The sequence below is a fragment of the Trachurus trachurus genome, assembly GCF_905171665.1.
Source record: "Trachurus trachurus genome assembly, chromosome: 13".
In the NCBI taxonomy this organism is placed as follows: Eukaryota; Metazoa; Chordata; class Actinopteri; order Carangiformes; family Carangidae; genus Trachurus; species Trachurus trachurus.
In genome coordinates this window covers 1,195,467-1,223,347 of record NC_139892.1, presented here as the reverse complement: position 1 = coordinate 1,223,347, position 27,881 = coordinate 1,195,467, and the positions used below count along the sequence as shown (strand labels likewise).

The following is a 27,881-nucleotide window of genomic DNA, read 5'->3' as shown; positions in this document are numbered from 1 at the left end:
TTAAAAAGTGAAAAAATTCTAGGAAAAAGTGGTAAAATTTCAAAAAGAAAAAAAAAAGAATAGAAAAAAATTAAAGCAATAATTTAAAGCAGATATCAGCTTCACGGCCGTTTCGGCTAATGCTGCGTTCAAGGCAGGCTTTTGAAACCGTAAGTTACAGCTTCAAGTCACAACTACGACTTGGTAGCGTTCCAGGTAACCCGTAGCTCGTGTTTTTACCATCCTGTTGTCTGTGAAAGTTCCCTATAACGGCCACTCGTAACTTCCGACCCGTGAACTCGTACCAGATCGAACTGGTATGACTTCACAGGAAGGAAAAACACAAAGTACGAGTTTCTTTGAACGCACCATGAGTTAGCAGCCCCCGCCCTTGTCAGGCATCAATTGGTCCTCGTGCTACGTCACCACATTCACGCGCATCCCTTGGCTGCACACACAGCCCTTCATGCCGTTCTCTCTCCTCATTGGATAACACTTGTATCCCACAAGGAAAATTTTCTCCTCGGGTTACAGCAGAGCAGAGTGACGGAGAGACTCGTGTTTAGGCGGAAATACTTCATGTAAGTGATTGCTGACGGAAAATAGGACTATTTAGGACTTATATTAACAAAAACATTCCACTGATATCTGCTTTAAAAAAGTGAAAAAAATTTAGGAAAAAGTGGTAAAATTTCAAAATAAAGAAAAAAAAGAATTAAAACAATAATTAAAAAAGTAAAAAAAAAAAAAAATCTTGGAAAAGTGTTTTTTTTTTTTAACCCTGTCAACCCTCCCACTTCGATAACCATTGACATAATTTAGTTAGATTAGTTAGGTTATTTGAAATGGCAGAGGATGGAGGCTCCAGCAGGGGGGCGGGGGTGAGGAGGGGGTGAGGGAGGTGTCTGAGGCGGAGCAGCGGTGAGGAGCAGCGATGAGGAGCAGCGGGGTAGACTCGGAGGAGGAGGAGGAGGAGGCTCCGTCAGCACCAGGTCTCTGGGTCTGAGCTGCGGCTCCAGGAGCGGCGGCGGCTCCGGATCCGGACTTTGGCGCAGGAGACGCGGCGGCAGCAGCAGCAGCAGCAGCAGCAGCGAGAGGTTTGTGGTGTGAGGGAGGAGGAGGAGGAGGAGGGGAGGGGGGGTTGATATGGACATGCCGGAGGATGAGGCGCTGCTGCTGAAGAACCGGACTGAGCCGGGGCCGGGGGGGGCAGCGCGTCCTGCCTGGGCCGTGGCGGCGCTGGCCGCGGCGCTGGTCTTCACCACGGTGGTGGACGTCCTGGGAAACCTGCTGGTCATCGCCGCGGTGCTGAGGAACAGGAAGCTCCGGAATGCGGGTAAGAGCCAGAGCCATTGTTATACAGCAGGTAGCCCTGTGTGTGTGTGTGTGTGTGTGTGTGTGTGTGTGTGTGTGTGTGTGTGTGTGTGTGTGTGTGTGTGTGTGTGTAAACAGACAGAGCTTCATGTGGCTCTGCGGTGAAATGACATCCAGAGGTGAAAACAACATGAAACCGACTCACAGTGAATGAATCAAAGACCGAGAGGATGAATGAGAGAGAGACAGGAGGATGAATGAATGAATGAATGAATATATGAATACAATGAATGAATAAATACATGAATGAATGAATGAATGAATGAATGAATGAATGAGTGAGTGACAGAGATCTCTGTGTGGAGAGGCTGCAGAGATAAACGCAGGTTGATTCTTCCTCTCTGTCTCTGCCTCATCATCGTCTCTGTCCGTCACGTGCAGCAGGTGAAGCCCCGCCCCCTGCAGGTTGAAGCTCTCACCTGCGTGTGTGTGTGTGTGTGTGTGTGTTTGTCAGTTGTCAAAACAACAACAACAACGAATGGCACACAAATGTTTTATGAACAAACATGCAGTTGAACTGTGATGTCACTCCAATCAGATCTGGTTTTTACCTTTATAATAAAGCGCCACGGGGGGGGGGGGGGGGGGCTTCATGACATCACCACCAACAACCAATGGAATCAGAGCTGCTGTACAGCCAACAGGAGAGGTCCCTGATGAGACTTATTGATTAGACTAATTATCTGATAACAGGTAACACTGATGAGGATGATTATTAATAATGATGATAATTAACCGTGATTATGATAATTAATGATGATGATAATTGATGATGATAATTAACAGTGATGATGATAATGAACAGTGATGAGAACAAAACTCTATATTTTAAAAGAAGCTTCTTGAAACCAACAACTGGTGAGAAGAGAAAACAGAGGGAGCAGCTGAGACCAGTCACTGCTGCTACTGCTGCTGCTGTTGTTGTCAGGGCCGGCCCTAGGATTTTGGTGGCCCCCTAAACAAGATTTTTGTTTGTGGCCCACTCTAAGCGCAAACACCAAATCACTGGTTAAAACTGAATACAGACGTGTTTATGCCCTCTGAGGTTTGAGGCCATTTTCTCAACTTTTACATATTTTCTTAAATTTATGTTTTTAAGATACTTGCAGATGTAACAATACTCAAGTGTTCTATGTCTAAATATTAGAACCTCCGCTGTAAGCACACTGATGCCAATTTGTCCTAGAACACTGTATAAAGAAATAATTTAGGCCAAATGCTGGAAATTTGAAGTCTGCTTTTTGAAAAATCCCTTGTGAAAACACACCTTCAGTCATGAGAATGAACTGTTTTGGTGCTTGAAATAGGATATGAATACAGTAATAGATAAGTGTAGAAAACAAGTCTAACATGAAATTTTGTAAGATTACTTTTTGAGCACAAATGTTGTCATTCTGCCATTCTATTTTCACCAAATGTCTCAAATGTGAGATAAAAGAAGCTGAATATTGACTTCACATTACATATAAAGCTCATAGCTGCACGTGCAGACCTCAGGATGTTTAAATGACTTGATGAACCCCGGTACCTTTCTGATCATGTGGCCCCCCACCTAACGGCTGTGGCCCTAAACAACCGCATAGAGTGTTTATGCCAGCGGCCGGCCCTGGTTGTTGTTGTTGTTGTTGAAGAGCCAGGTGTCAGGTCAGAGGTCACAGCAGTTTAACCAGCTGTAGCAGGTGGGCGGGGCCTGATGGAGAGATGCATTATGGGAAGAGTAGAGTCCAGGATTTCTGTTACTGACTGCTGACTGTACTGTTACTACTGACTGTTATGTTACCGACCGTTACTGTTACTGACTGTTATGTTACTGTTACTGACTGTTACTGACTGTTATGTTACTGTTACTGACTGTTATGTTACTGTTACTGACTGTTACTGACTGTTATGTTACTGTTACTGACTGTTACTGTTACTGACTGTTATGTTACTGTTACTGACTGTTACTGACTGTTATGTTACCGACCGTTACTGTTACTGACTGTTATGTTACTGTTACTGACTGTTACTGACTGTTATGTTACCGACCGTTACTGTTACTGACTGTTATGTTACTGTTACTGACTGTTACTGACTGTTATGTTACTGACTGTTACTGTATGTTACTGACTGTTATGTTACTTACTTTACTGTTACTGACTGTTATGTTACTGTTACTGACTGTTACTGTTACTGACTGCATGTCGCATGGCGCACGGGGAGCAGCGCTGAGAGACGCTGATGCTCGCACACACACACACGCACACACACACACACACACACACACACACACACACACACACACACACACACACACACACACACGCCACACTCGTTTTCTTCCCTCTGTTCATCTCAGTTCAGTAAATGATCATGTTACAGTCCCTTTTTCCTTCCAGCTCTGTAATGAGACCGTGGGTGCACACTTGGTCTCTGTCAGGGACGGACTGGCCATTGGGCAATGTGGGCAAATGCCACTGCGGCCGCCTGGTGATGCGGCCGCAGGCGGCTCCACCAAATAAATAAAGTGGAGCGGAGCGGCCGCAAATAAATAAATAAATGAATAAATTGGCTAAATAAATAAAGCGTAGCAGCTGCGTTAATAGGCGGCCACAAATTATGTCATGGACTAACACATAACTAACTCTTAACATGTTCAACATTAAAACTTATTCTAAGGGGCGGAGAGGGGGGGTTACTGTAGGTTGTCTCACTCACGCACGCACACACACACACACACACACACACACACACACACACACACACACACACACACACACACTGCCCTCAAGCAGGGACGTGCCATGCGGTCAGGGGACTCAATGAGTTCACCTCCGGCCAGGCAGCGGCCGTAGAAGCCACTCGCCGTCTCGTTGTATTTCAGAGGAGAGGCACAGAGCGCTGCCTCTTCTGCCCGTACGGTGTGTGTGTGTGTGTATCTGCCCCCTCCAGACTTGTACGCCAAGGGAGGCTACGTTGCCTCATTGCGTAACTCCACTAAGCGGCACGTACGTTCACGTTTCCTTCGTGAATTGTAAACAAACAGACGCCCCCTCGGTTTTAGCGTCCAGCAGTTAAGAAGCTAATTCAACAGCAGTGATGGATAACTGTACCGGAGAGGCTCAACATGAGCTTCATTTGAGGAAAACGGCAGCTTTTACCTGACGGGAGATTGACGTCTGAGCTACGGTAGCAGCTTTTATGTACTTTCTCTCTCTCTCCCCCTCTCTTTCTTACACACACACACACACACACACACACACACACACACACACACACACACACACACACACACACACACACACACACACACACACACACACACACACACACACACAGGAGGTTGCCTGTCATATCTGTTGTATACCTTGTAATAATAGCTTGTTGAGTACAGTTAACATAGGTTAACCCCCCCCCCATTACCTGAGAAAACAATGTGGCCTCTCTCTGTCGAAATTGCCAGGGCCTCTTTTTGGTGCCAGTCCGCCACTGGTCTCTGTTGTAACTATTATGCATACACTTACCTGCATCGTAACTCACCGGGGTGGGTGTGTCCTCAGTCAAACCGGGACAAAGGATTTCCCGGTGTTATATACGTCACTTGGCGGGGTTTGTGGTCATGTGACCGGCGGTGATTGTGCCGTTATTGTTTTGTTTCATTTTTCATGTTTATACAAGGCATGTGGAGTTGACATTGCATCTGGTAAATCATGGAAATATATTTTGTAAAATAATGAATAACCCTGAATGGTGAAATGGTTTCTCTGATATGAGTATATGTGTTGATAATTGTTTTCATAAGAATATCCGGCTCAGTGGGAGGAGCCTTACCTTTAAAAGAGGGCTGCTTTGGCCCGGCCCAGTCAGTTAGTGTTGGGCTGCTGCTTTGAGCTGTTGCAGAGCTCCTTGTATGTTCTGTATGGTTTATGTTTTGCACTGGGTGAAGCAAATAAATCCACAAAAGGAACTACTTCTGTTGTCGACTACGCCATCATTTATATGTCATCTGAACCTGGTTTAAGGACCCAGTGACAAATGGTGTCAGAAGTTGGATGGCTAGTCGAAAGAAGATGTTTCCAAAGCGCACGGGACTGTGCACGGGACTGCGCACGGGACTGCGCACGGGACTGCGGTCCCAGCGGCAGCGGGAAGAGACAGTGATGGCAGCTGCAGATGTAGATGCAGTTTGGGAGTCGCTCGGTTCATCCTCAGAGGAGGATGAGAGGGAGGACGACCCCGGGCCGGACCCAGGAGCCATGGCGGGCGCAGCAGCCACAGGTGAATCAGGGGGAGAGCTGGTGACCATTATGAGAGACTTTTTGGCAGCACAGCAGCGAAGAGAGGAGAATCTGACCCAGTGCTCCGACCGGTCATCCCTCACCTTCCTGTCACCCAAGCTCCAACTCGGCGTGGGTCTGGACCGCTAAGCACGCTGGCAACCCCTAGCACGTTGACAGCGAGCAGTCCCCGGCTCGGACTGCCAACACCAGCAGCTCAGCGTGTGCGCCGTGACGCTCCATCAGAGGCCGCTTCTCTCCAGCTGCAGGACTCTGGGGCCAGTCCAGCTCAGAAGGGAGGCATATGAATGAGCCAAAAATCTCGCTATACCAAGCGGAGGAGGACATTGAGAACTATCTGCTGCGGTTTGAGCGCATCGCCAAGACGTGGCGGTGGCCTGAGCCGGAGTGGGCGTGTCGTCTGGTTCCACTGCTATCGGGGAAGGCGTTGGAGGCCTACACGGCCATGGATGAGGAGAGCGCACACTGTTATGCTGACCTGAAAGCTGCGTTGCTGACGAAGTTTGACATCTCACCAGAAACCTACCGGCAGCAGTTCAAATCCACAACAGTTCCATCTGGTGAGAATCCGACGGAGACCTATCACCGACTCAGGGACCTCTACCGACGCTGGATCCGACCGGAGCAGCACACCAAGGACGACATTGGGGAGGCCATCATCCTGGAGCAGCTACTGCGTGTGCTTCCGCCGGAGGTGAGAACGTGGGTGAGGGAGCACGAGCCAGCGGGAGGGCTCGCAGCGGCCAAGCTGGCGTTACAGTACCTTAATGCCCGGAGAGGAGGACCAGCTGCACGGCCCTCCAATGTGACGCACCGACCGGCACCTTCACCATTCCAGCCCAGACCTGCCAGGCGAGAGAGTAGCCAGGAGCTTCCAGGTAGCAACATGGTCCCAATCCATCGGGCATCGGGTAAGGACTTTGTTTGTTTCTACTGTCAGCAGCCAGGCCATAAAGCTTCTGTGTGTCCCATACGCAAAGCTAAGGTCATTGGGGCCTGCTATGCACCCCGGCCAGAGGGGGCTGCCACTGGAGGCGCCAGATTGCAGCGCTACAAGACTGTGACCATAAATGGCCAGCAGGTTACTGCTCTGTTGGACAGTGGTAGCTTCATGTCCCTGGTTAAGGGCAATCTGGCACCAGTGAGCAGAGTGGATTATAACAGACAAGAGAACATTCTATGCGTACATGGGGATGAACGGCCCTATCCAAAAGCTGATTTGACTGTCGTTATCAATGAACAACCTTACCTGTTAACTGTGGGAGTGGTAGAGGGCTTACTAGTGGATGCTGTGCTTGGTTGGGACTTACCTATCCTCCTGGATCTGCTCCTCGAAGCTGAACGGACTGAGGGGATGGACTCTGGGGAGCATGGGGAGGTCAATGTAAATGTTGCTTGTCCTTTGATTACCCGAGCCCAGGTGAAAGCCGGTGTCCAACCCCTCCCAGATCTTGACAGTAGTCTGTGTGAGGGTGGCACAAAGGGGCCAAGAAAATCCAGACGCCAGGGGCGCTTTGAGAAGCAGCTTAGGCTACCAGAACCTGAAAATGAAAATGTGTTATCCAACCACATGTGGAAAATTCCTGAAAATGTTTGTGTTGCAAAGGGGGGATGAAACTTTGAAACCGTTGTTTGCCAAGGTGTTAGAGGGACCAAAGGGGAAATGTCTGGGGAAGGAAAGATTTGTGGTAGATAACAGTGTGTTGTATGCTGTTGATGAGGAAAACAGACGTCTTGTGGTACCTGCTAGCTGTAGGCCTCTTGTAATGCATTTAGCACACACACTTTCCTTGTGTGTGCTAAATGCAGCCGTCACAAAACATATCTGCGGGTCAGTGCAAGGTTTTATTGTCCCTCAATGTACACAGACATTCAGAAATATTGCAGTACATGTCCAACCTGTCAGAAAACCTGCACTGCTCAGAAGTCTGACAGAGCTTTCCTGCAACCACTGCCTATTATTTCTATCCCTTTCCGCAGGATTGCCATGGACATTGTGGGCCCTCTGGTGAAAAGCAGTGGTGGTCACCAGTATATTCTGGTTATGTGTGACTATGCAACCCGTTTCCCAGAAGCGTTTCCCCTCCGGACCATTACCGCTCCTGCTGTTCTGCGGGCCCTGGTGCAGCTGTTTTCCCGAGTTGGCATACCTGATGAAATCCTCACGGACCAGGGAACCAACTTCACATCCCGGCTGATGCAGCTCTTCCACAAACAACTGGGCATCTCTGCAATCAAGACCCACAAGCACAAGGAAATCCTGGAGAAGAACAACCAATTCTGTACCTGAGAAACCCCCGTTTAGAGGGGTTAGCCATTAAGTGGGCTCTGGAGAGCCTGCGGTATTACTTGCTGGGGCCGAGACTGATCATCGAGCTCTCACATGGAACAACTCCATGAGGGATCACAACAGTCGCCTGACCAGGTGGTACCTCTCGCTCCAACCATTTAGGTTCATGATCCGACACCGGTCGGGCAAGACCAACGTGGTTGCGGATTACCTTTCCAGGCTGACACATTCTCAGCCTCTGGGAGGAGAGGGATGATGTGACGGAGCGCCGTCACGGTCCGTGCCCAGCGCATGGCACATGGCGCACGGGGAGCAGCGCGTGGCACTGAGAGACGCTGATGCTCGCACACACACACGCACACACACACACACACACGCCACACTCGTTTTCTTCCCTCTGTTCATCTCAGTTCAGTAAATGATCATGTTAACAATCCCTTTTTCCTCCCAGCTCTGTAATGAGACCATGGGTGCACACTTGGTCTCTGTTGTAACTATTATGCATACACTTACCTGCATCGTAACTCACCGGGGTGGGTGTGTCCTCAGTCAAACCGGGACAAAGGATTTCCCGGTGTTATATACGTCACTTGGCGGGGTTTGTGGTCATGTGACCGGCGGTGATTGTGCCGTTATTCTTTTGTTTCATTTTTCATGTTTATACAAGGCATGTGGAGTTGACATTGCATCTGGTAAATCATGGAAATATATTTTGTAAAATAAGGAATAACCCTGAATGGTGAAATGGTTTCTCTGATATGAGTATATGTGTTGATAATTGTTTTCATAAGAATATCCGGCTCAGTGGGAGGAGCCTTACCTTTAAAAGAGGGCTGCTTTGAGTCAGTTAGTGTTGGGCTGCTGCTTTGAGCTGTTGCAGAGCTCCTTGTATGTCCTGTATGGTTTATGTTTTGCACTGGGTGAAGCAAATAAATCCACAAAAGGAAATACTTCTGTTGTCGACTACGCCATCATTTATATGTCATCTGAACCTGGTTTAAGGACCCCGTGACACTGACTGTTATGTTACTGTTACTGACTGTTACGTTCCTGACTGTTATGTTACTGTTACTGACTGTTATGTTATGTTACTGTTACTGACTGTTATGTTACTGTTACTGACTGTTACTGTTACTGACTGTTATGTTACTGTTACTGATTGTTACTGTTTCTGACTGTTACTGACTGTTATGTTACTGTTACTGACTGTTACTGTTACTGACTGCTAGTTACTGTTACTGACTGTTGTGTTACTGACTGTTACTGTTACTGACTGTTATGTTACTGTTGACTGTTATGTTACTGACTGTTACTGTTCCTGACTGTTATGTTAATGACTGTTATGTTACTGACTGTTACTGTTACTGACTGTAATGTTAATGACTGTTACTGTTGTGTTACTGTTATGTTACTGACTGTTACTGTTCCTGACTGTTATGTTACTGACTGTTATGTTACTGACTGTTACTGTTCCTGACTGTTATGTTACTGACTGTTATGTTACTGACTGTTATGTTACTGACTGTTACTGTTCCTGACTGTTATGTTACTGACTGTTACTGTTCCTGACTGTTATGTTACTGACTGTTACTGTTTCTGACTGTTATGTTACTGACTGTTACTGTTTCTGACTGTTATGTTACTGACCGTTACTGTTCCTGACTGTTATGTTACTGACCGTTACTGTTCCTGACTGTTATGTTACTGACTGTTACTGTTTCTGACTGTTATGTTACTGTCTGTTACTGTTCCTGACTGTTATGTTACTGACTGTTACTGTTCCTGACTGTTATGTTACTGACTGTTACTGTTTCTGACTGTTATGTTACTGGTGAGAAGAGAAAACAGAGGGAGCAGCTGAGACCAGTCACTGCTGCTGCTGCTGCTGCTGCTGCTGTTATTGTTGTTGTTGAAGAGCCAGGTGTCAGTTATGTTACTGTTATGTTACTGTTACTGACTGTTATGTTACTGTTACTGACTGTTACTGTTACTGATTGTTACTGTTCCTGACTGTTATGTTACTGGTGAGAAGAGAAAACAGAGGGAGCAGCTTAGACCAGTCACTGCTGCTGCTGTTATTATTGTTGTTGTTGTTGTTGTTGTTGTTGTTGAAGAGCCAGGTGTCAGTTATGTTACTGACTGTTATGTTACTGTTACTGACTGTTACTGTTACTGACTGTTATGTTACTGACTGTTACTGTTCCTGACTGTTATGTTACTGGTGAGAAGAGAAAACAGAGGGAGCAGCTGAGACCAGTCACTGCTGCTGCTGCTGCTGTTATTATTGTTGTTGTTGTTGTTGAAGAGCCAGGTGTCAGTTATGTTACTGACTGTTACTGTTACTGACTGTTACTGTTCCTGACTGTTATGTTACTGACTGTTACTGACTGTTATGTTACTGACTGTTATGTTAATGGCTGTTATGTTACTGACTGTTATGTTACTGACTGTAATGTTACTGACTGTTACTGTTGTGTTACTGACTGTTATGTTACTGACTGTTACTGTTCCTGGCTGTTATGTTACTGACTGTTATGTTACTGACTGTTACTGTTCCTGACTGTTATGTTACTGACGGTTACTGTTCCTGACTGTTATGTTACTGACTGTTACTGTTTCCGACTGTTATGTTACTGACTGTTACTGTTACTGACTGCTCAGTGGTTGTTCTTTGTTGTGACTCTTTCATTCAAACATTTGAAGTAAAGAAACGTCTCTACCCGTTTACATCGACACAGAGCAGAAAGAACAGAACCAGAACCAGTTTCACTGTCATTTTACTTTGGTTTAAGTAAAGGATTATTCCACCTGTTTCTCCTGACTGAGCTGTTTATAGGGAGCGTTTTCATTCGGTTTGGACTCTGAACCGGTTCTAATCAGATATCTGGCTCCATGTGAACCCAGAACCAGACTGAAGCTCCACCAGGTTCTGTAGAATCAGGTCCGGGTCTCAGTGAGGAGCCGGTTCCCCTGGGGATTCTCCATCCTGACCCAGTTGGACTCGTCCTACATCTGTGTCCTGCTCCACTAATGGAGGCACGTGTCTCTTTATAGTCCAAGTCCCACGGAGCAGCACAACCTCACAACCTTTAGGCCCAAACAGAAACCTGACCAGATGAACTGGTCTTTGACTGTTTTAGAAACAGTTTGTTTATAGATTATTGATTATAGATGATAGATGAAGAGTGTGCAGGTGACTGTTCGTTAGTTTTCTTTTCATCATCAGGTCGTATCTGTCACCACAAGGTAAGTGAGGGATGGACTCACAACAACTGTTCCTGGATCTGGTCCATTTCACAAAGCAGGTTTAGTGAAAACTCTGAGTCTGTTAACCCTGAAATGAGGCAAACTCTGGGTTTTCCGTTTCAGAAAGGGAGGTAACTCAAACCAGGGAAAGAGGAGTAACTCCAGCCCGTTTCACAAAGAGAGCTAACTGAACCTCAGAGTCAGTTACTAAGGCAACACACTCCGTGAACCTAACCTGGGGCCTCATTTATCATTGTGGATACACCTTTTTTTACACCCTTTTCCCCCAGTTTTGTGCGTACGCACTTTTCTCCGCCAAATTTGGGATCTATCAAACCAAAACCTGACGGGAAAAAGTGCGGACATTTACACCCATTTTGACCCTGGCGTACCGTGATCTACACCTTTTTTGAGGAACAGGAGGAATTGCCGTTGCTGAGTAAGAAAACTGCGTGAGAGGGAGAGAGGAGCGCGGAGTACATTTAGAAGAGCACAGTAGGATTTTTTTGAAGTAACTGTGGTAGTGGTGGACCGTTGATGCTGGCAATCCAACCCTCTCTATAATAACACTAGGCTCTATGTTAATTGATAAACAGAGCGGATTGAGGATTTTGCTTTTTTGCTTTTACACACTATAGTGTGACGTCTGACAAGGATCAAACCCGCCAAGTTTAGAAACACACCGCAGCAGCGCACACTGATCTGCAGCCTAGACTGTTATTATTCTGTCACCTGAGTTAACGAGGTGTACATGTGTTTGGAGCTGACGAGAGAATAAAGAGCGAGACAACGCGGCCCTGAGGAGGAACAGTGAAGGACTCAGCTGTAGCCTAATGGAAAATGACCTAAACCGAGTCCAGTAGAGCTGTAACTGTGTAGTGGAAAGGTGTGCAAAGTAATGGTAACTATCGTGGAAATCCTGCTTTAGGAGTAGGCCTAGGTGTAAAAAAAAAAAAAAAAAAAAAGATTTTCTGGGATAAAGGGGCAGATTACATAAGATTATTCTTCTTTCTGCTCCCGTTTGTTGAGATTTGGGAGGTTTTTGTTTTTATTGTAGAATTAAATGCAAAAAAAATGCAAGATCATTTTTCTGACTGATTTATTGCCCAATATCGCCGTCCGTTTCTTTCCCCCACCCTCCGCCCGTTGTCTCCGCCCGTTGTCTCCGCCCGTTGTCTCCGTTGTCACTTTGTTGTCACTTTGTAGCCGCTCCACAGAGAGCACATGGCTAATTAATATGCACGTGCTGACCATATATGTGACCCGTTCTATCAAAATGAGTCGGATGTCGCAACGTTCTATTTTTAGATAATCAGCTGATAACGTGGAAAACCCATAGAAAATCTAAAAAATTGTTTTACCCTAATTTCAAAGCAATGACATTCAAAAACAATCTCCCAAAGTTTCACAGTCCAGATAATTAAGAAAAGGCACGTAGATGATGATTAAAGTTGACTTGCAACTTAAACCAGGGGGACAAATGACTGAGAACAGTAGAGCGGCTCTGACCGTGATGATTGCCTCATACACCACCGGCCAAACTGGCTAGTAAGTATTTATTAACACCCGCCAAAATGATTTTTTACCCGCATTTGGCGGGTTGGTGGGTGTTAATTAAGAACCCTGCTGATGACCTGTGAACCTCTCTCTCTCTCTGCTACGGTGGCCCTGAAGGTCAAACAGACAAAACTCAAACAACTTCCTCAGGTTGAGCTGAAGTTGTTTCCAGGGAAACCTGAAGGCTAAGCTAACAGCTAACAGCTAACTCTGGCTCTGGCTACAACATCTGGATCCTCACTCTAACGAGGAGAGGAGACGAGGAGATGAGTTAGGTCTGGTCTCTGCTCTCATGTCTAATGTTCAACAGCAGCTGCTGTCTTTTATTTTGAAAACCCTGGGTAAACGCTGATGAAGCGGCCATGGTGGTTAGGGTTAAACACAGGTTCAGTCTCTACCTGCAGGAAGTTCTCGGCTTCTACCTGAGTCGTTAGACCTGGTGCAGAGTGTTTTATTTTGTAACTGAGACATGTTTGTGTTAAAGCTCCTTCAAAATAAAGGTAGATGTTTGTGTTAAAGCTCCTTCAAAATAAAGGTAGATGTTTGTATTATAGCTCCTTCAAAATAAAGGTAGATGTTTGTATTAAAGCTCCATACAGTACAGGTAGATGTTTGTATTAAAGCTCCTTCAAAATAAAGGTAGATATTTGTGTTAAAGCTCCTTCAAAATAAAGGTAGATGTTTGTATTATAGCTCCTTCGAAATAAAGGTAGATATTTGTATTAAAGCTCCATGATTTAGTTTCTCTGAGTGTTTTATTCTGAAATCTGCTCTAATTTTATTGGATCAGTCAGAAAACAGTCGACCAATCAGAGGAGAGGCTCAGTGTGTGTGTGTGTGTGTGTGTGTTGGCTCTCAGTGCTCCAACATTGTGTAAACTGCGTATTAACAGTGTGTGTGTCAGAGTGAAGCCCCCTCCTCTGCCCCCCACTAATGTGATTTGCTGGATTCCCCCGACACTCATCTGAAGCTGCAGCTGCACACACACACACACACACCTGCTGCACATCGAGCTGCGTTCAGGTGTGAATGTGGAGGGGGGAGGGGGGGTGTTGCCTTGGAAACAGAGAGGAGGACAGAGGAGACGTTACAGCAGCTCGTTAATGAAGTAATGAAATAACGAGTCGTCAGATGTAAACAACAACAGGCTCCGCCCCCTCAGAGCCACTTCATGTTTATGTTTATTTACGCTCGTTAACTATCAAACATCTGTGTGAAGTGATGTCATGGTGACCGCTCAGAGACGTGAAGGTCAGGGAGACGACCTGAGGACAAGATGGCTGCCACTCTGTCTCTGAAGACCAAAAACAAATATTTTTTATTTTATTTTACGTATTTTATTTTATTTTTTCAACTTTATTGAAAGTTGTAGCAACAACAAACATTTCAGTCTTTACAAATGTAACAGTAACAGTAAAGTTACAAATATATGGCAGTATAACAAATAGGGCCGGGACGATACGCTTTTCTCCCAATTCGATTCTTCTACGATTTTTTGGATGCAGATTCGATTTAAATTGCGATTCTACGATATTGCCGATTTTCTTGATCTTTAGTCTGCATTTTTAACACCAGCGAAACAGTTGAATGATTATGATTGTCTACAGACTATTCCAGGAACCATATTTCCCCCAAAAATACACATCACATGTAAGTCAGTTTTTAAGATTTATTCAGCAGCAATATACTATATGTTTACTCTCTTTTCAAAAGCCTGGACTGCATAAAAGAGGCAAAAAAAAAAAAAAAACAGGCTTCTGAAACCTTTCTGACAAAATGAGATATAGACTGAGGTAAACTGCTACATTTTAACATTTATCTGCACACAAACACTGTAGGAGCCTATAAATTAACATACTCCATTATAAAGTGAAAAAACCTGGACTCTCTGGATGTAAAAAAGGTGAACAAATGCACATTGCACAATTAAAAAAAAAAAAAAAATCGATTTAAAAATCGTCAAAAAAATATTGCGATACTTATGTGAATCGATATTTTTCTCCCACCCCTAATAACAAAGATTAAGCAAAAGAGAAGACAATCAAATTAACAATAAAAGAAAATAAATTTTGGTGACAGATCTCGTATCCCATGAGAATTATAATATATATAATTGTTGTGACAGATTATTGGTTGAACATTTCTGAATTAATGTTCATTATTAATATACATTTATTATTTGTAATTAAATGAAGAGACTTAAAATAACAATCAATTTCAATCAAAAACAAGACGAAAAAACAAATAAAAACACAATAGCTACACCTCGAGTGTGACATCACAACCTCACAACCTCATGACGGTGACAGAAACACACACTGATGTTGAGACGACGACCAACTCACTGTGTGTGTGTGTGTGTGTGTGTGTGTGTGTGTGTGTGTGTGTGTGTGTTCATACATATGTATTAAAACCATCACAGCTCTGGACGTCTCCCTTGTTCTCCCCCCTCCTCCTTCCTGCACCAGACTGTCACCATCAATCACTGGTGAACTCCATCACGTGTGTGTGTGTGTGTGTGTGTGTGTTGTGAAGGACAGTGAAGGTCAAATAGACGTCTTCACTGATGAATGACTGCAGTTAAAACACACACACACACACACACACACACACACACACACACACACACACACACACACACACACACACACACACACACACACACACACACACACACAGTCTATCTATCTATCTATCTATCTATCTATCTATCTATCTATCTATCTATCTATCTATCTATCTATCTATCTATCTATCTATCTATCTCTGAGGGTCTAAGGGCAGAGGATGTTGTTGTGATGCCATGTAAAGCCCTTTGAGACAAATTGTTTGTAAAAACGGGCTATACAAATAAAATTGCCTTGCCTATCTACGTATCTAAGAAAACGTAATGAGGATTAAAAATAAAGATAAAAGAATATTCAAAAAGAATAACAAGGAATAAATACTTTTTCTTTTCTTTTTTACAGTAAATAACAAAGAGCTGACAGATTAAAAAAATACAATAAAATGAGAATAAAAAGACAAACAAGAACACGTGGAGTTACAGTAAAAGCCAAAGAATGAAAGTAAGTAAAGTAAGTCATGATTTATGTAAAAGTAGGTGGAGGACGTTTTTATTTCTAATGGGAGCTGTCACAGAAAAAGCTGGATCACCTCATGTTGTTGACGTGAGGAGCTGATGAGCTGAGCTCGGAGGTCGTGAGGGAGTGTAGACATTTAGAAATGTATCGTTGAGCTGATCCATTTAAAGCTTTAAAAACAAACATTTTAAAGCAGATATCAGCTTCACGGCCGTTTCGGCTAATGCTGCGTTCAAGGCAGGCTTTTGAAACCGTAAGTTACAGCTTCAAGTCACAACTACGACTTGGTAGCGTTCCAGGTAACCCGTAGCTCGTGTTTTTACCATCCTGTTGTCTGTGAAAGTTCCCTATAACGGCCACTCGTAACTTCCGACCCGTGAACTCGTACCAGATCGAACTGGTATGACTTCACAGGAAGGAAAAACACAAAGTACGAGTTTCTTTGAACGCACCATGAGTTAGCAGCCCCCGCCCTTGTCAGGCATCAATTGGTCCTCGTGCTACGTCACCACATTCACGCGCATCCCTTGGCTGCACACACAGCCCTTCATGCCGTTCTCTCTCCTCATTGGATAACACTTGTATCCCACAAGGAAAATTTTCTCCTCGGGTTACAGCAGAGCAGAGTGACGGAGAGACTCGTGTTTAGGCTGAAATACTTCATGTAAGTGATTGCTGACGGAAAATAGGACTATTTAGGACTTATATTAACAAAAACATTCCACTGATATCTGCTTTAACATTTTAAAAGTAACGAGGATGTCTTGTCTGTCTCGGCCTCCACAGGAAACGTGTTTGTGGTGAGTCTGGCCTTCGCCGACCTGGTGGTGGCGTTCTACCCCTACCCCCTGGTGCTGTACGCCCTCTTCCATGACGGATGGTCGCTAGGGGAGACGCAGTGCAAGGTGAGCCTCATGAAACCTCCGTTCCACAGGTGGAAACAGGAAGTGATGTCATATAGCTAGAGAACAGACAGAACTGTCAAAATGGGCTGGTAGAGACGCATGTTTTAATAATGATAATAATTATTATTATTATTTTGATTCCAACTGTTCAATGTTGCTGAGGTGAAAACTGTCAAATTGAATAATAGATATATTTTAACTGTGTTTCATGTGTTATAAACTTAGATCTTCATGTGACACAACGTTTCATTTTCCCCGTAAAGTCTGAGAGAAACGTCACATCTGAGTCGACCAGTTGGAAACAAGTGGGAAAATAACCCCATTAGTTAACTGCTGCTGCTGCTGCTGTTGTTGTTAGCATTTTTATCTATGGTGTTATTATTACCCTTCAATTACCTGTTGGTTTTGTTGTTGTTGAATTGATTTGAATTGAATGTTGAATTGAATACAACTTTATTTGTTTGTTTGTCAATTCAGTTTTGCAGCAACCATTATTACATATTCATTCGTTCAACACATTCATTGGTTAGTTAAAAGTCAAGCCCCAGAACAGAAACAGCATACATGATCATATTACACTAGAATGAATAAATAGTTAAATAACTGGGGATTTCCACCGGGTCCGTCAGCGCCGCGGAACGGCTGCACCGTGGTTTTGCTCCGTCCTCTGCCAGGCTTTGCTTCTGCAATTACAGTAAATGCCAGGCATTGTCCTTTCTGCCATGGTCCTTATAAAAAGGATCTGTAGTGTCATAAATAATGGTGTGTTTTTCAACTTCCACAATTAATCTCTTGTTGTCCATGGTGCAGAATCTCAGAGACCCTTTGATCAATTGACTGTAATGTTGATGTGAAGTTGTGATAGGCTATATTAACTGCATATTGGCGGACGGACCTGTTGGAAATTCGGGGTTAGTAAGTAGTTAATCTACGGGAGTAAAACACTAAAATAAAGAAAAACTGGTAACCTTTTAGTTTACAGGCCGGTAATTATGTGATAATGTCTAGAAATAGCCTAGAAATAACGGTCAATTTCATAGTGTCATGTTTTTCATAAGGGCAAAAGATTACACGTGTTTTTCATGCTTTGAATTTTTTGGGAACGGCCAAAATAAGTCCTTGCAACTGACAACTGATATTTCTGGGCTATTTCTACACAATCAATCATTATTTCTTGGCGATATTTCTCAACATTACTACGAAATTGACTGTAGGCTATTTCTAAACATTATCATGTGATTACAGGCCTGTAAATTAAAGTGTTACCAAAAAAACGTATTCAGACCTAACTGTCCAGTAGTAGAAAACAACATGGCTGCCAAAAACCTCTCAAAGGGGCGGAGCTTAACAGGAAATTAGCTATAACTTACCTGTAGGGGGCGACACCAGACAGAAGCTGCTCCTGGTTCTATGTAGACTGTTAACCTCTTCATGCAGAGGCCATTTTTGGCAATTTCCGCCTGTTTTTGTATCACTGCAATTAAAGCTTTTTATTTACATAAGTACTAATCCCACAACTATGGTTAATGGCTTAAATGAAAGAAAACCTTTGTCCCTTTACATCTATATCTATAAAATATTGAATTGAGTCATTCCATAAAAAAATGGGCTTCTGAAATTACATTTTTTTTTTGAAAAAAAAAAAAAACGAGTTTGAAATTTTTGGTGAAAAGGTGATATATCAAAATCCTAATTATAAAACAGGTTGAATTTTACATATATGGTTCACACACTCCCTGTCCACATATGTACCAAATTTTAGGTTGATATGTAAAACTACTGAGGCACTATAGAGTTTTTCCAAACAGTGTCCCTTGGCGATGTACAGCGTGCAAAAACTGTCCAAAATTGTCCAATTTGGCTAAAATGCACACTGCAAGATTTTAGTGAGATTTTTTTTTTTTCCAACAGATAACTTACTGGGGCCAATCACATACTTGATGGCTTTTAGGAACACCAGTTACATAAGTAAAATGCCATTTGAAAATTTAATTTATGGGGATGAATATTTAGTGTCCAAAACCCATCCAAACAGGAATTTGACCTATTTTCGCCTGTATTATATTGTTATTTTCCTTTAAAACTCCAGAAGTAAACATCCCACAACCCTCAGTGATGGCTTAAATTAACAAGGACATTTGAAATAGTTCATTTTGTCTTTTATTATTATTTTAATTAAACTTGGGGCAGTAAAAACACACTTTTTGTGGATACTTGTATTGCTTACTTGTTGACACTAGGGGGAGAGGGAACCACAGGAACCAGCTGGGTGCAGGCTTAAGCTTTGCCCAATCAGGGATCATTATACATCAGGTCCCACCTTAGAGTCTCTGCTATTGGACCAAAAAGTTTTCACCCCCGTGACTTTGATTGACAGGCGACGAGAGATGCGCAAAGCGGGTGCGCAGTCTGACGGATAATAGCTCATAGCATTAGCACTGCGGGTAAACGTAACCATTAACGGATTATCTGGTCACGATGGATTAAATCACCCATGCCTGTTTTGTCGAGCACATCTTCAGCTTTAACAAGAGGGTAAGCTGTAATTTTATTCAGTGTTTTAGTGGGTCTATCATTGACAAATGTCCGTCTTTTTCGGCACTCGAAAATGACTTCCGGGTTTGTGTGTATTGAGTGAGCAGGCTTGTTTAAAACTTTAATGGGGTAAAAACTGCATTTTTGTGCTTTGCTTTTGTTTATATGACAGTTTATGATTTTTTGGTGGTGAAAGAAGAGGTGTACAGATGGTACATATATGTTAAAATCACCTTCGTTGTTGACGTGACGTCACTTGTGGGCTGCCGTAGTCTGATATTGTTTGAGACATTTTCAGTGACTGTGAAAAAACCGTAGCACCTAGAAACTTCATTTTTTTTCCTACATGTTGCCGAAGGTGTCCTTAAAAGGTCTGTGGTGGAGTTTTCATTACAGCGTGCATACTTTTCGTTGTATTAAGGACGCCGTTCATGTGTTATTGATTTGGGACGCCGGCGTCCCAACCACTAGGGGGCCTCCGTGAACAGGTTAAAGTGGGTGTGGCCTCTGACTAACTCTGACGGTCTCTGCCCCTCCAGGTGAGCGGTTTCCTCATGGGCCTGAGCGTCATCGGCTCCATCTTCAACATCACGGCGATCGCCATCAACCGCTACTGCTACATCTGCCACAGCTTCAGCTACGACAGACTCTACAGCTTCCGGAACACGCTGCTGCTGGTGGCGCTCGTCTGGCTGCTCACCGTCGTCGCCATCGTGCCGAACTTCTTCGTGGGCTCGCTGCAGTACGACGCCCGCGTCTACTCCTGCACGTTCGCGCAGACGGTCAGCACGTCCTACACCATCACCGTGGTGGTCATCCACTTCTTCGTGCCCATCGCCGTGGTCACCTTCTGCTACCTGCGCATCTGGATCCTGGTCATCCAGGTGCGGCGGAAGGTGAAGTCGGAGGTCCGGCCGCGCATCAAGCCCAGCGACCTGCGGAACTTCATCACCATGTTCGTGGTGTTCGTGCTCTTCGCAATCTGCTGGGCGCCGCTCAACTTCATCGGTCTGGCCGTGGCCGTCGACCCGGAGGCGGTGGCGCCGCGGATCCCGGAGTGGCTGTTCGTGGTCAGCTACTTCATGGCGTACTTCAACAGTTGCCTTAACGCCATCATCTACGGCCTGCTCAACCAGAACTTCCGCCGCGAGTACAAGCGCATCGTGATGTCCGTGTGGATGCCGCACCTCTTCTTCCAGGAGACGTCGCGCGGCGGCACCGAGGCCATGAAGAGCAAACCCTCGCCCGGACTCAACAACAACGAGCAGGTGAAGGGGGAGACCATGTGACTCCTCCCCCCTCCACCCTCCCCCCTCTCCTCTCTGTGTTTATGCAGTGCCATCAATCGACTGTGATTTGTCTTTGTGCCAAAGCACTGAACTCCTCATCGTCTACACTGGTGCCATTCACTCCACCTGAGGCTCAGCAGAGAATCTGGACCTGGGCCTGATCCAGACAGGGGCGGGGGGGTGGAGGTGGAGGTGGAGGTGGAGGTGAAGTTGGGGTAAGTTGAGGTAGAAGTTGAGGTAGAGGTAGAGGTTGAGGTAGAAGGTGAGGTTGAGGTGAGTTGAGGTAGAAGTTGAGGTGAGTTGGGGTAGAAGTTGAGGTGAGTTGGGGTAGAAGTTGAGGTGAGTTGGGGTAGAAGTTGAGGTAGAAATTGAGTTGAGGGAGAAGTTGAGTTGAGGGAGAAGTTGAGGTTGAAGTGGAGGTGAGTTGAGGTTGAGGTAGAAGTTGAGGTTGAGATGAGGTTGGGTAGAAGTTGAGGTTGAGGTGAGTTGGGGTAGAAGTTGAGGTGAGTTGAGGTTGAGGTAGAAGTTGAGGTGAGGTTGAGGTGAGTTGGGGTAGAAGTTGAGGTGAGTTGAGGTTGAGGTGAACTGGGTTAGAAGTTGAGGTGAGTTGAGGTTGAGGTGAGTTGAGGTAGAAGTTGAGGTGAGTTGAGGTTGAGTTGAGTTGAGGTTGAAGTGAGTTGAGGTTGAAGTTTAGGTAGAAGTTGAGGTTGAGGTAGAAGTTGGGGTAGAAGTTGAGGTGAGTTGAGGTTGTGGTAGAAGTTGAGGTAGAAGTTGAGGTTGAGGTGAGTTGGAGGTTGAGGTGAGTTGGAGGTTGAGGTGAGTTGAGGTTGAGGTGAGTTGGAGGTTGAGGTGAGTTGAGGTTGAGGTGAGTTGGAGGTTGAGGTGAGTTGGAGGTTGAGGTGAGTTGGAGGTTGAGGTGAGTTGAGGTTGAGGTGAGTTGAGGTTGAGGTGAGTTGGAGGTTAAGGTGAGTTGAGGTTGAGGTGAGTTGGAGGTTAAGGTGAGTTGAGGTTGAGGTGAGTTGGAGGTTAAGGTGAGTTGAGGTTGAGGTGAGTTGGAGGTTGAGGTGAGTTGGAGGTTGAGGTGAGTTGAGGTTGAGGTGAGTTGGAGGTTAAGGTGAGTTGAGGTAGAAGTTGAGGTTGAGGTGAGTTGAGGTTGAGGTGAGTTGGAGGTTAAGGTGAGTTGAGGTAGAAGTTGAGGTGAGTTGAGGTTGAGGTGAGTTGAGGTAGAAGTTGAGGTGAGTTGAAGTTGAGGTGAGTTGAGGTAGTTCAGGGTCTAAGGGCAGAGGATGTTGTTGTGATGCCATGTAAAACCCTTTGAGACAAACTGTTTGTAAAAATGGGCTATACAAATAAAATTGCCTTGACTAGAAGGTGAGGTGAGGTCGGATGTTGAGGTTGAGGTGAGTTGAGGTAGAAGTTGATGCCACAGGTTCGGTCCTGGTGGTGGGGGGCGTGGCCTCTGAGCCAGGACAGGTCCAGACTCTGGTTCCTCAGAGGTTCTGGTCCTGGTCCTGGTTCAGGTGCAGATTCTGGTCCTGGTTCTGGTTCTAGTCCTGGTCCTGGTTCTGGTTCTGGTTCTGTCCTGGTCCTGGTTCTGGTCCTGGTCCTGGTCCTGGTCCTGGTTCTGGTCCTGGTTCCTGCTGAGCCTCAGACGAGTCGCAGCCCGACCACCTGTCAGTCACCTCAGGGTGCCGCCTCCTCTTCTCTGATTGGCCGACAGGTGTTTGACAGAGGAGGCGCCTGGAGATTAGTAACGTAGTGTTTCACTCTCATGATGATGAAGTCCACGTCGGCCGAGTGAAAGCTCCTCTTCTTAGTAACAAACCTTCTAAAGGTTCAAACAAACTGAAATACAGTTTTTAACAGAGACGTCGCTACGTTGTTTTTTCATTAATTTTTTTTTTTTTTAGACCAGCGTTGGGAAATGCACTACAGCACGCCCCCCCTCCCCTTCCCCTCCGACTGATGTCACTCCCCTTGTTGCAGCTGGAAGCCTCAAATCTTCTCCTGGACGTTCGCTGGTTTGTTCGGTGCCTGATTTTCTGTCCATCGCCTCAAAACAAAACAAGACTTTACCAAAAAACAGCAGAAGACGAAGACGACGACGACGGGAGCACAGGTGTGTTCACACAGAGGGAGGCTGGTTTACACACACACACATGCATTCCCATACTTCTATCTTCGTGAGGACACTCTTTGATATAATGCATTCCCTAACCTGCAAACCCACTAAAAATAAACATAAACATGAACTTAAACCTGCACTTAACCTTAACTACAACATAAACATGAATATAGATATAAACGTAAACTTAACATGAAAATAAACCTCATTCTAACCCTAAAACCACATCTTAAGCCTCAAAATGCCTTTTAAAAACAGTCGGGACAGTTAATGTCTTCACTGTTTGTAGGAAAATACTTTGGTCCGCACTATGTAGCATTTACAAGAACACACACACATGCGCACACACACATGCGCACAAAAAATAAACAGGAAGTGATGTCATGTCGTTTCTCTGCACTGAAACTACAAACTGCCACAAACAGGACGGAATACATTAACCACACTGCAGAAAGTCAAAATCTTTCCAAGAATATTTGTCTTATTTCTTGTCAAAATGTCTCATTTCTAGTCAAAACTAAACTCTTTCCACTTAAAATAAGACTCATCACCTAAAAATTAACTTGTTTTTTTAGATAATTCTCACTTGTTTCAAACTAATTTTCACTTGAAATAAGTAGAAAAATCTGCCAGCGAAAGCAAGTTTTTTGTGCTTGTGATAAGAAAGAAAAACTTGCTCCACTATCAGATTTTTCTACTTATTTCAAGTGAAAATCTGCTTTTTTTCTGTTTTTGCAGTGTTCTGAGTCATTTGTTCATTGTATCAAACTCCTGTTGATCAGGTTTAAACCTGCACAGGTGATGATGTCATAAATGTGTTTTAAACACGCAGAGAGATAAATAAATATAAAGATAAAATATGAAAATTGTGCCATGAAAGAAGAATGTAATGTAAATATATTTTCATATAGAAATGTTATAAGAAATACATGCAACATTTTTTTAAACTTTTTTTCTTTACAGCTCGAGAATTGTTATCTGTGTTTCTATAGTTTCTGCATATGTATTTATTAATGCATTTTATTCATGAATGTCAAGATGTATTTATTTGTTTTTTATACTTATTTTCCCACATTTATTTGCATAACAATGAATGCAGCGTTAACACATTTACATATTAATATGTAAAAAAAAAAAAATGGAAATAGATTTTTTTTATCACCAAATATTTTCTTTTTTTCTATTTATTTGCACCTAATTCTTTGTCCTTCATATTATATCTAATGTAATTAGATGCCAGACTTCAACCGGTTATAAAACTGTAATATATTGAATTTGACATGGTGTAGCTCCCTTACAGCCGTAGCATCCGTCAGACACTGAACCAGCCTCTGGACTCGTCGTGAACACACCTGTGGTCGTCAGGTGTGTGAGCCTCCGACAGTCGTCACACACATACACACACACACACACGAACCCTGAAGGTGAATAAAAGCACAATAATCTCTGGAGCCCGGTGACAGTGTACGATTTATGCAGTTTACAGGTTCAATCTTAGTAAAGTTTTAATCTTAGTAACGATGAGAATCACCACTTTCTCTATGCATTTCATATTCATATCACGAGCAGAGGACAGCGAGAGAAGCTAACTCACTCCGTACCTGTGAATAACGCTACTACTGTTTTTATCCAGTCTATCTTAGTAACAGCCAGGGGAGAGCAGGAGGAGACCGTCTCCACTCTGGTGCAGAATGTGCATGAACTTTTTGACTGATCTGTTTGAATTCTCTTTCATTACCTCCTCCTTCTTTTGGGTTGGACGACAACTGTGAAAAACTGCTGCTGAAACGATGATGATGATGATGATGATGATGATGATGATGATGATGATAATAATGTAATTATGATGACGATGAATTGTTAGGAACTGATGATGCATATTAAATATGTCTACTGTAAATGATCAAAGCCTCGGTTTGATTTTTTACACATTCTCACACAACAGGAAGTGTTTCTGGTCAATATTGATCAATGTGATCAATACCATGTGAATCATGTGATATTGACGTTCTAATTAAAGCACTGGAAAAGAGAGTAACGACACCACCATTGACTCCCGTGGTAAGCCTCATGCTCCCCTAGTGGCAGGATATGGGTATTGCAAAAGCGCCCAGAAAACCCATTCACTCCAATGTATGTGTGTTGCCCACTTGCTTGTAAATTGATGAAAACGGCCGTGTTTTTGTTTTTAGGTGTCTTGGTCATATCAGATTACACTTATAATTTGTTTATTATAAAATGTAGATTGAAACATTAATGTAGACAAGTGTTTTTGGTTTTTTACTAGCCTATGTGTTAATGTTTATCTGTAAAGGATCCTCAATGATGCTATTAACGTGGGTGATCTATAAATGTCCTTAAATTATTGAAAATACCACACTTGCTCATTCACCAACAATGCAGAGATGTCAGTTCTTGGGCGCTTTTGCAAAACCAATATTCAGCCACCAAATAAATTACAATAAAATTAATTTGACTTTCTATCTTATAATTATGACTTTTTAATCTCACATTTTATATTCTTTTATCTCATATTTTTCAATTTTAGTTTTGTCTTTAGGCTTTGTTTACTTTTACGTCTGATCAATTTGATTATAACTTATGTGAATATTTTTCATCACGCTGTTTAATCCTGTGTGTTTTTCTTTTTTTCTTTATTTACAGAGTTGGGCTTACACATTTATGATTGAATCTTGTGGAGTAGATGAGACTGTTTATTAGACTGCTGCTGTGCTCTGTTTCTTTTCTTTACACGTGACCAGATGAACATTTCTAAGCAGAGGCTCCGATACTGAACGATGTCACTCAGATGACAGGCTGCACTTGTCCAGTTTGTCCCGATTGCTTTTAAAGGGACAGTTTAACATTTTGTCAAATTGACCCATTGCCATAATCCCTATAGTCATAGCAGTAGGTTCGTTACCTTTAATTGTCGGTGCAATACACAAATCCAACAACTCCAAAACGCTCTGGTGGACAAGTTGTGACCTGCACATTCACCACACTATGAGATAAAAACACAACGTTACCAGACAGAGTTGTTTTAGAGCAGGGTTCCTACAGTGTAAGCCAAGTTAAATTTAAGACTTTTTAAGACGTTTTTAAAGCCACTTGAAATTAAATTTAAGACCAACTTAACAATAAACACAAACGCACAAAAAAGTGACTACTACATGAACGATGGGTTAGGGTTAGGGTCACTTGGTAGAGGACGGCCGCTGCAGCAACCCTGGATTGGATTGTGTCTCTTTCCAGCTGTCCTTTCAAAATAAATGAATAAAAAGTCCGGGGGGAGAAAACACTGACTCAGGAGCTGGTGGCGGTGAGACATTTAGTCGGAATGTTACCAATTATTTTGAGATTTGAGACTAATTACAATCATAAAATACCACTTACCAAGTGTTAACATTTTTAAGATATTTGAAAAGTTGAAGAACCCTGTAGAGGTAAATACAGAGACTGCTTGATGAAAAACTGTCCGTGAAGGCAACGCGCATCAGCGGTTTTGCATGAATTTACCTCTTTTTGGGAGTTTTTGTGAAACTGAAATTATTTTCTGAATCTGTGGTCGTTTGTTTCTCTGTGAGGTTTCTAATGTTTCCGTGTTGGGCCTTCAGCGCCACCTAAGAGCCTGAGTTCACACTAGTGTTTGTGTTGTCGTCGTCATGTAAACGTGTCACTGGTCCAGATCCGTGTTAAACAAACACACACTTCACACACACCAAGAACGTTTTCAAAGTTTAATAGTTTAAGAATGGAAAAAAACACCGAAATGTTTTTGTCGTCACGTACAGACCAATGATTTGGCACAAAAATCCCCCGCAGTCGTCTCCGATAAGCAAAGTCACAGAGGCACTTTCGTTGTGGGCGGGGCCTCCCGGAGCCCGGACACGCCCACACACACACACACAGACAGACGGCACACACACCGGGGACTTGAGCCATCGCAGCCTTCCCTCAAACTAAAGCTAGAACTCAGGTGAGATGGACAGCGTCGACGTTCCTGTGTGGCACTCAGCATGGACAGCCCACAATCATGTTTTACTGTTTTCTTTTATTTAGACAAACCCAAATAAAAGGCACATAAAACATTGCGCATATGTGTACATAATTATTCTCAATGGACATACATTTAAAAAAAATGTAGGAATGTTTTACCTTTCTGCTAATCAGAAAGCCTAGCCTTCGTATATACAAAATTACCATTGTTAATGTTCTAATACAAAAAGATTTTATAAAAGGTTATTTTTTTCTTGCATGTGTCGTAACTAACGTCCTCTGAACTAATGGTTTGTACAAAGATATACATTCATTTGCCTTCACATCTGCCAAATTCATCAGAAAACTTCACAGAAAGGAAAAAAAAATAAGTCGTTCGGCCAAATAAACGTTTGTGTTTGTTACAGAAGACGATTCGGTCGTAGTTTTTCACATTAGGTTGGAGTCAAATTAAAAACGAACATGTCACCGATACATTTGACTTAAATAAAGATCAATTCATTCCTGAAGTACAACATGATCACAAGGTCACAATCATTTAGCTTTAAGAAGAGAAACCAAAGCTGATCCGGTTTGATCCGGTTTGGTCTGAACCGATGAAGGCTCCTTCACAAAACCACCGTCACACTCTCATCGTCCGCAGGAGGAAGCATCGACGTGACGAACAGTCCCGCAAAGGTTTTCAGGCACAACTTGTTTACGGCCACTGGAGAAGGACAAATGACACCACGCACTTCCTTTCATCCTAATTTTTTTTTTTTTTTAGTGTTTTCTTTTCATACAAAGTCTCTCTAAAAACGCTCTAAAGATCAAAGCTACTCTGGACAAGCTCAGTCATCCAACATGCAACGAGGAAAACAAAACTAACCATGACGGGAAATCAACCGTTTCCAAGATCAGAATGCCGTTCTGCACCGGAGCGTTTCCCTCGGCGACAGGTGGCACACGGCGGCCGACACCTGGGCCAGGTGACGTGCAACACACTCACACTCACACACACACGCTCTCTCTCTCTCACACACACACACACGCAGCGTCTCGTCCCGTCACAATGAAATGCCCTGGTTAAGTACCGCTCCTCTGTAGTGTGCACATCCTACAGTTTGCTGCAAGTGCTTCAGAGTTCCTGAACACAGGCCACACACACACACACACACACACACATGCATGCACACACATACGTGCACGCACACACACACAGGGGACAGTATGGTGCCTGGTG

General features: G+C 43.8%; 2 protein-coding genes across 2 annotated transcripts in view; both read left to right on the top strand.

Moving 5' to 3' along the window:
- Nucleotides 1-27,881, top strand: part of LOC310995737 (protein NLRC3-like) — a gene marked incomplete at its 3' end in the record, with an annotated part of 491,970 nt that overhangs the window by 362,552 nt on the left and 101,537 nt on the right. The window lies entirely within an intron of this gene.
- Nucleotides 1,132-20,535, top strand: LOC310995673 (melatonin receptor type 1B-B-like; the record flags this gene model as incomplete). Its single annotated transcript, XM_083984791.1, has 3 exons — nucleotides 1,132-1,315; nucleotides 16,593-16,711; nucleotides 19,786-20,535. 3 exons carry the CDS (start codon nucleotides 1,132-1,134, stop codon nucleotides 20,533-20,535), a joined length of 1,053 nt encoding a protein of 350 aa, XP_083840917.1.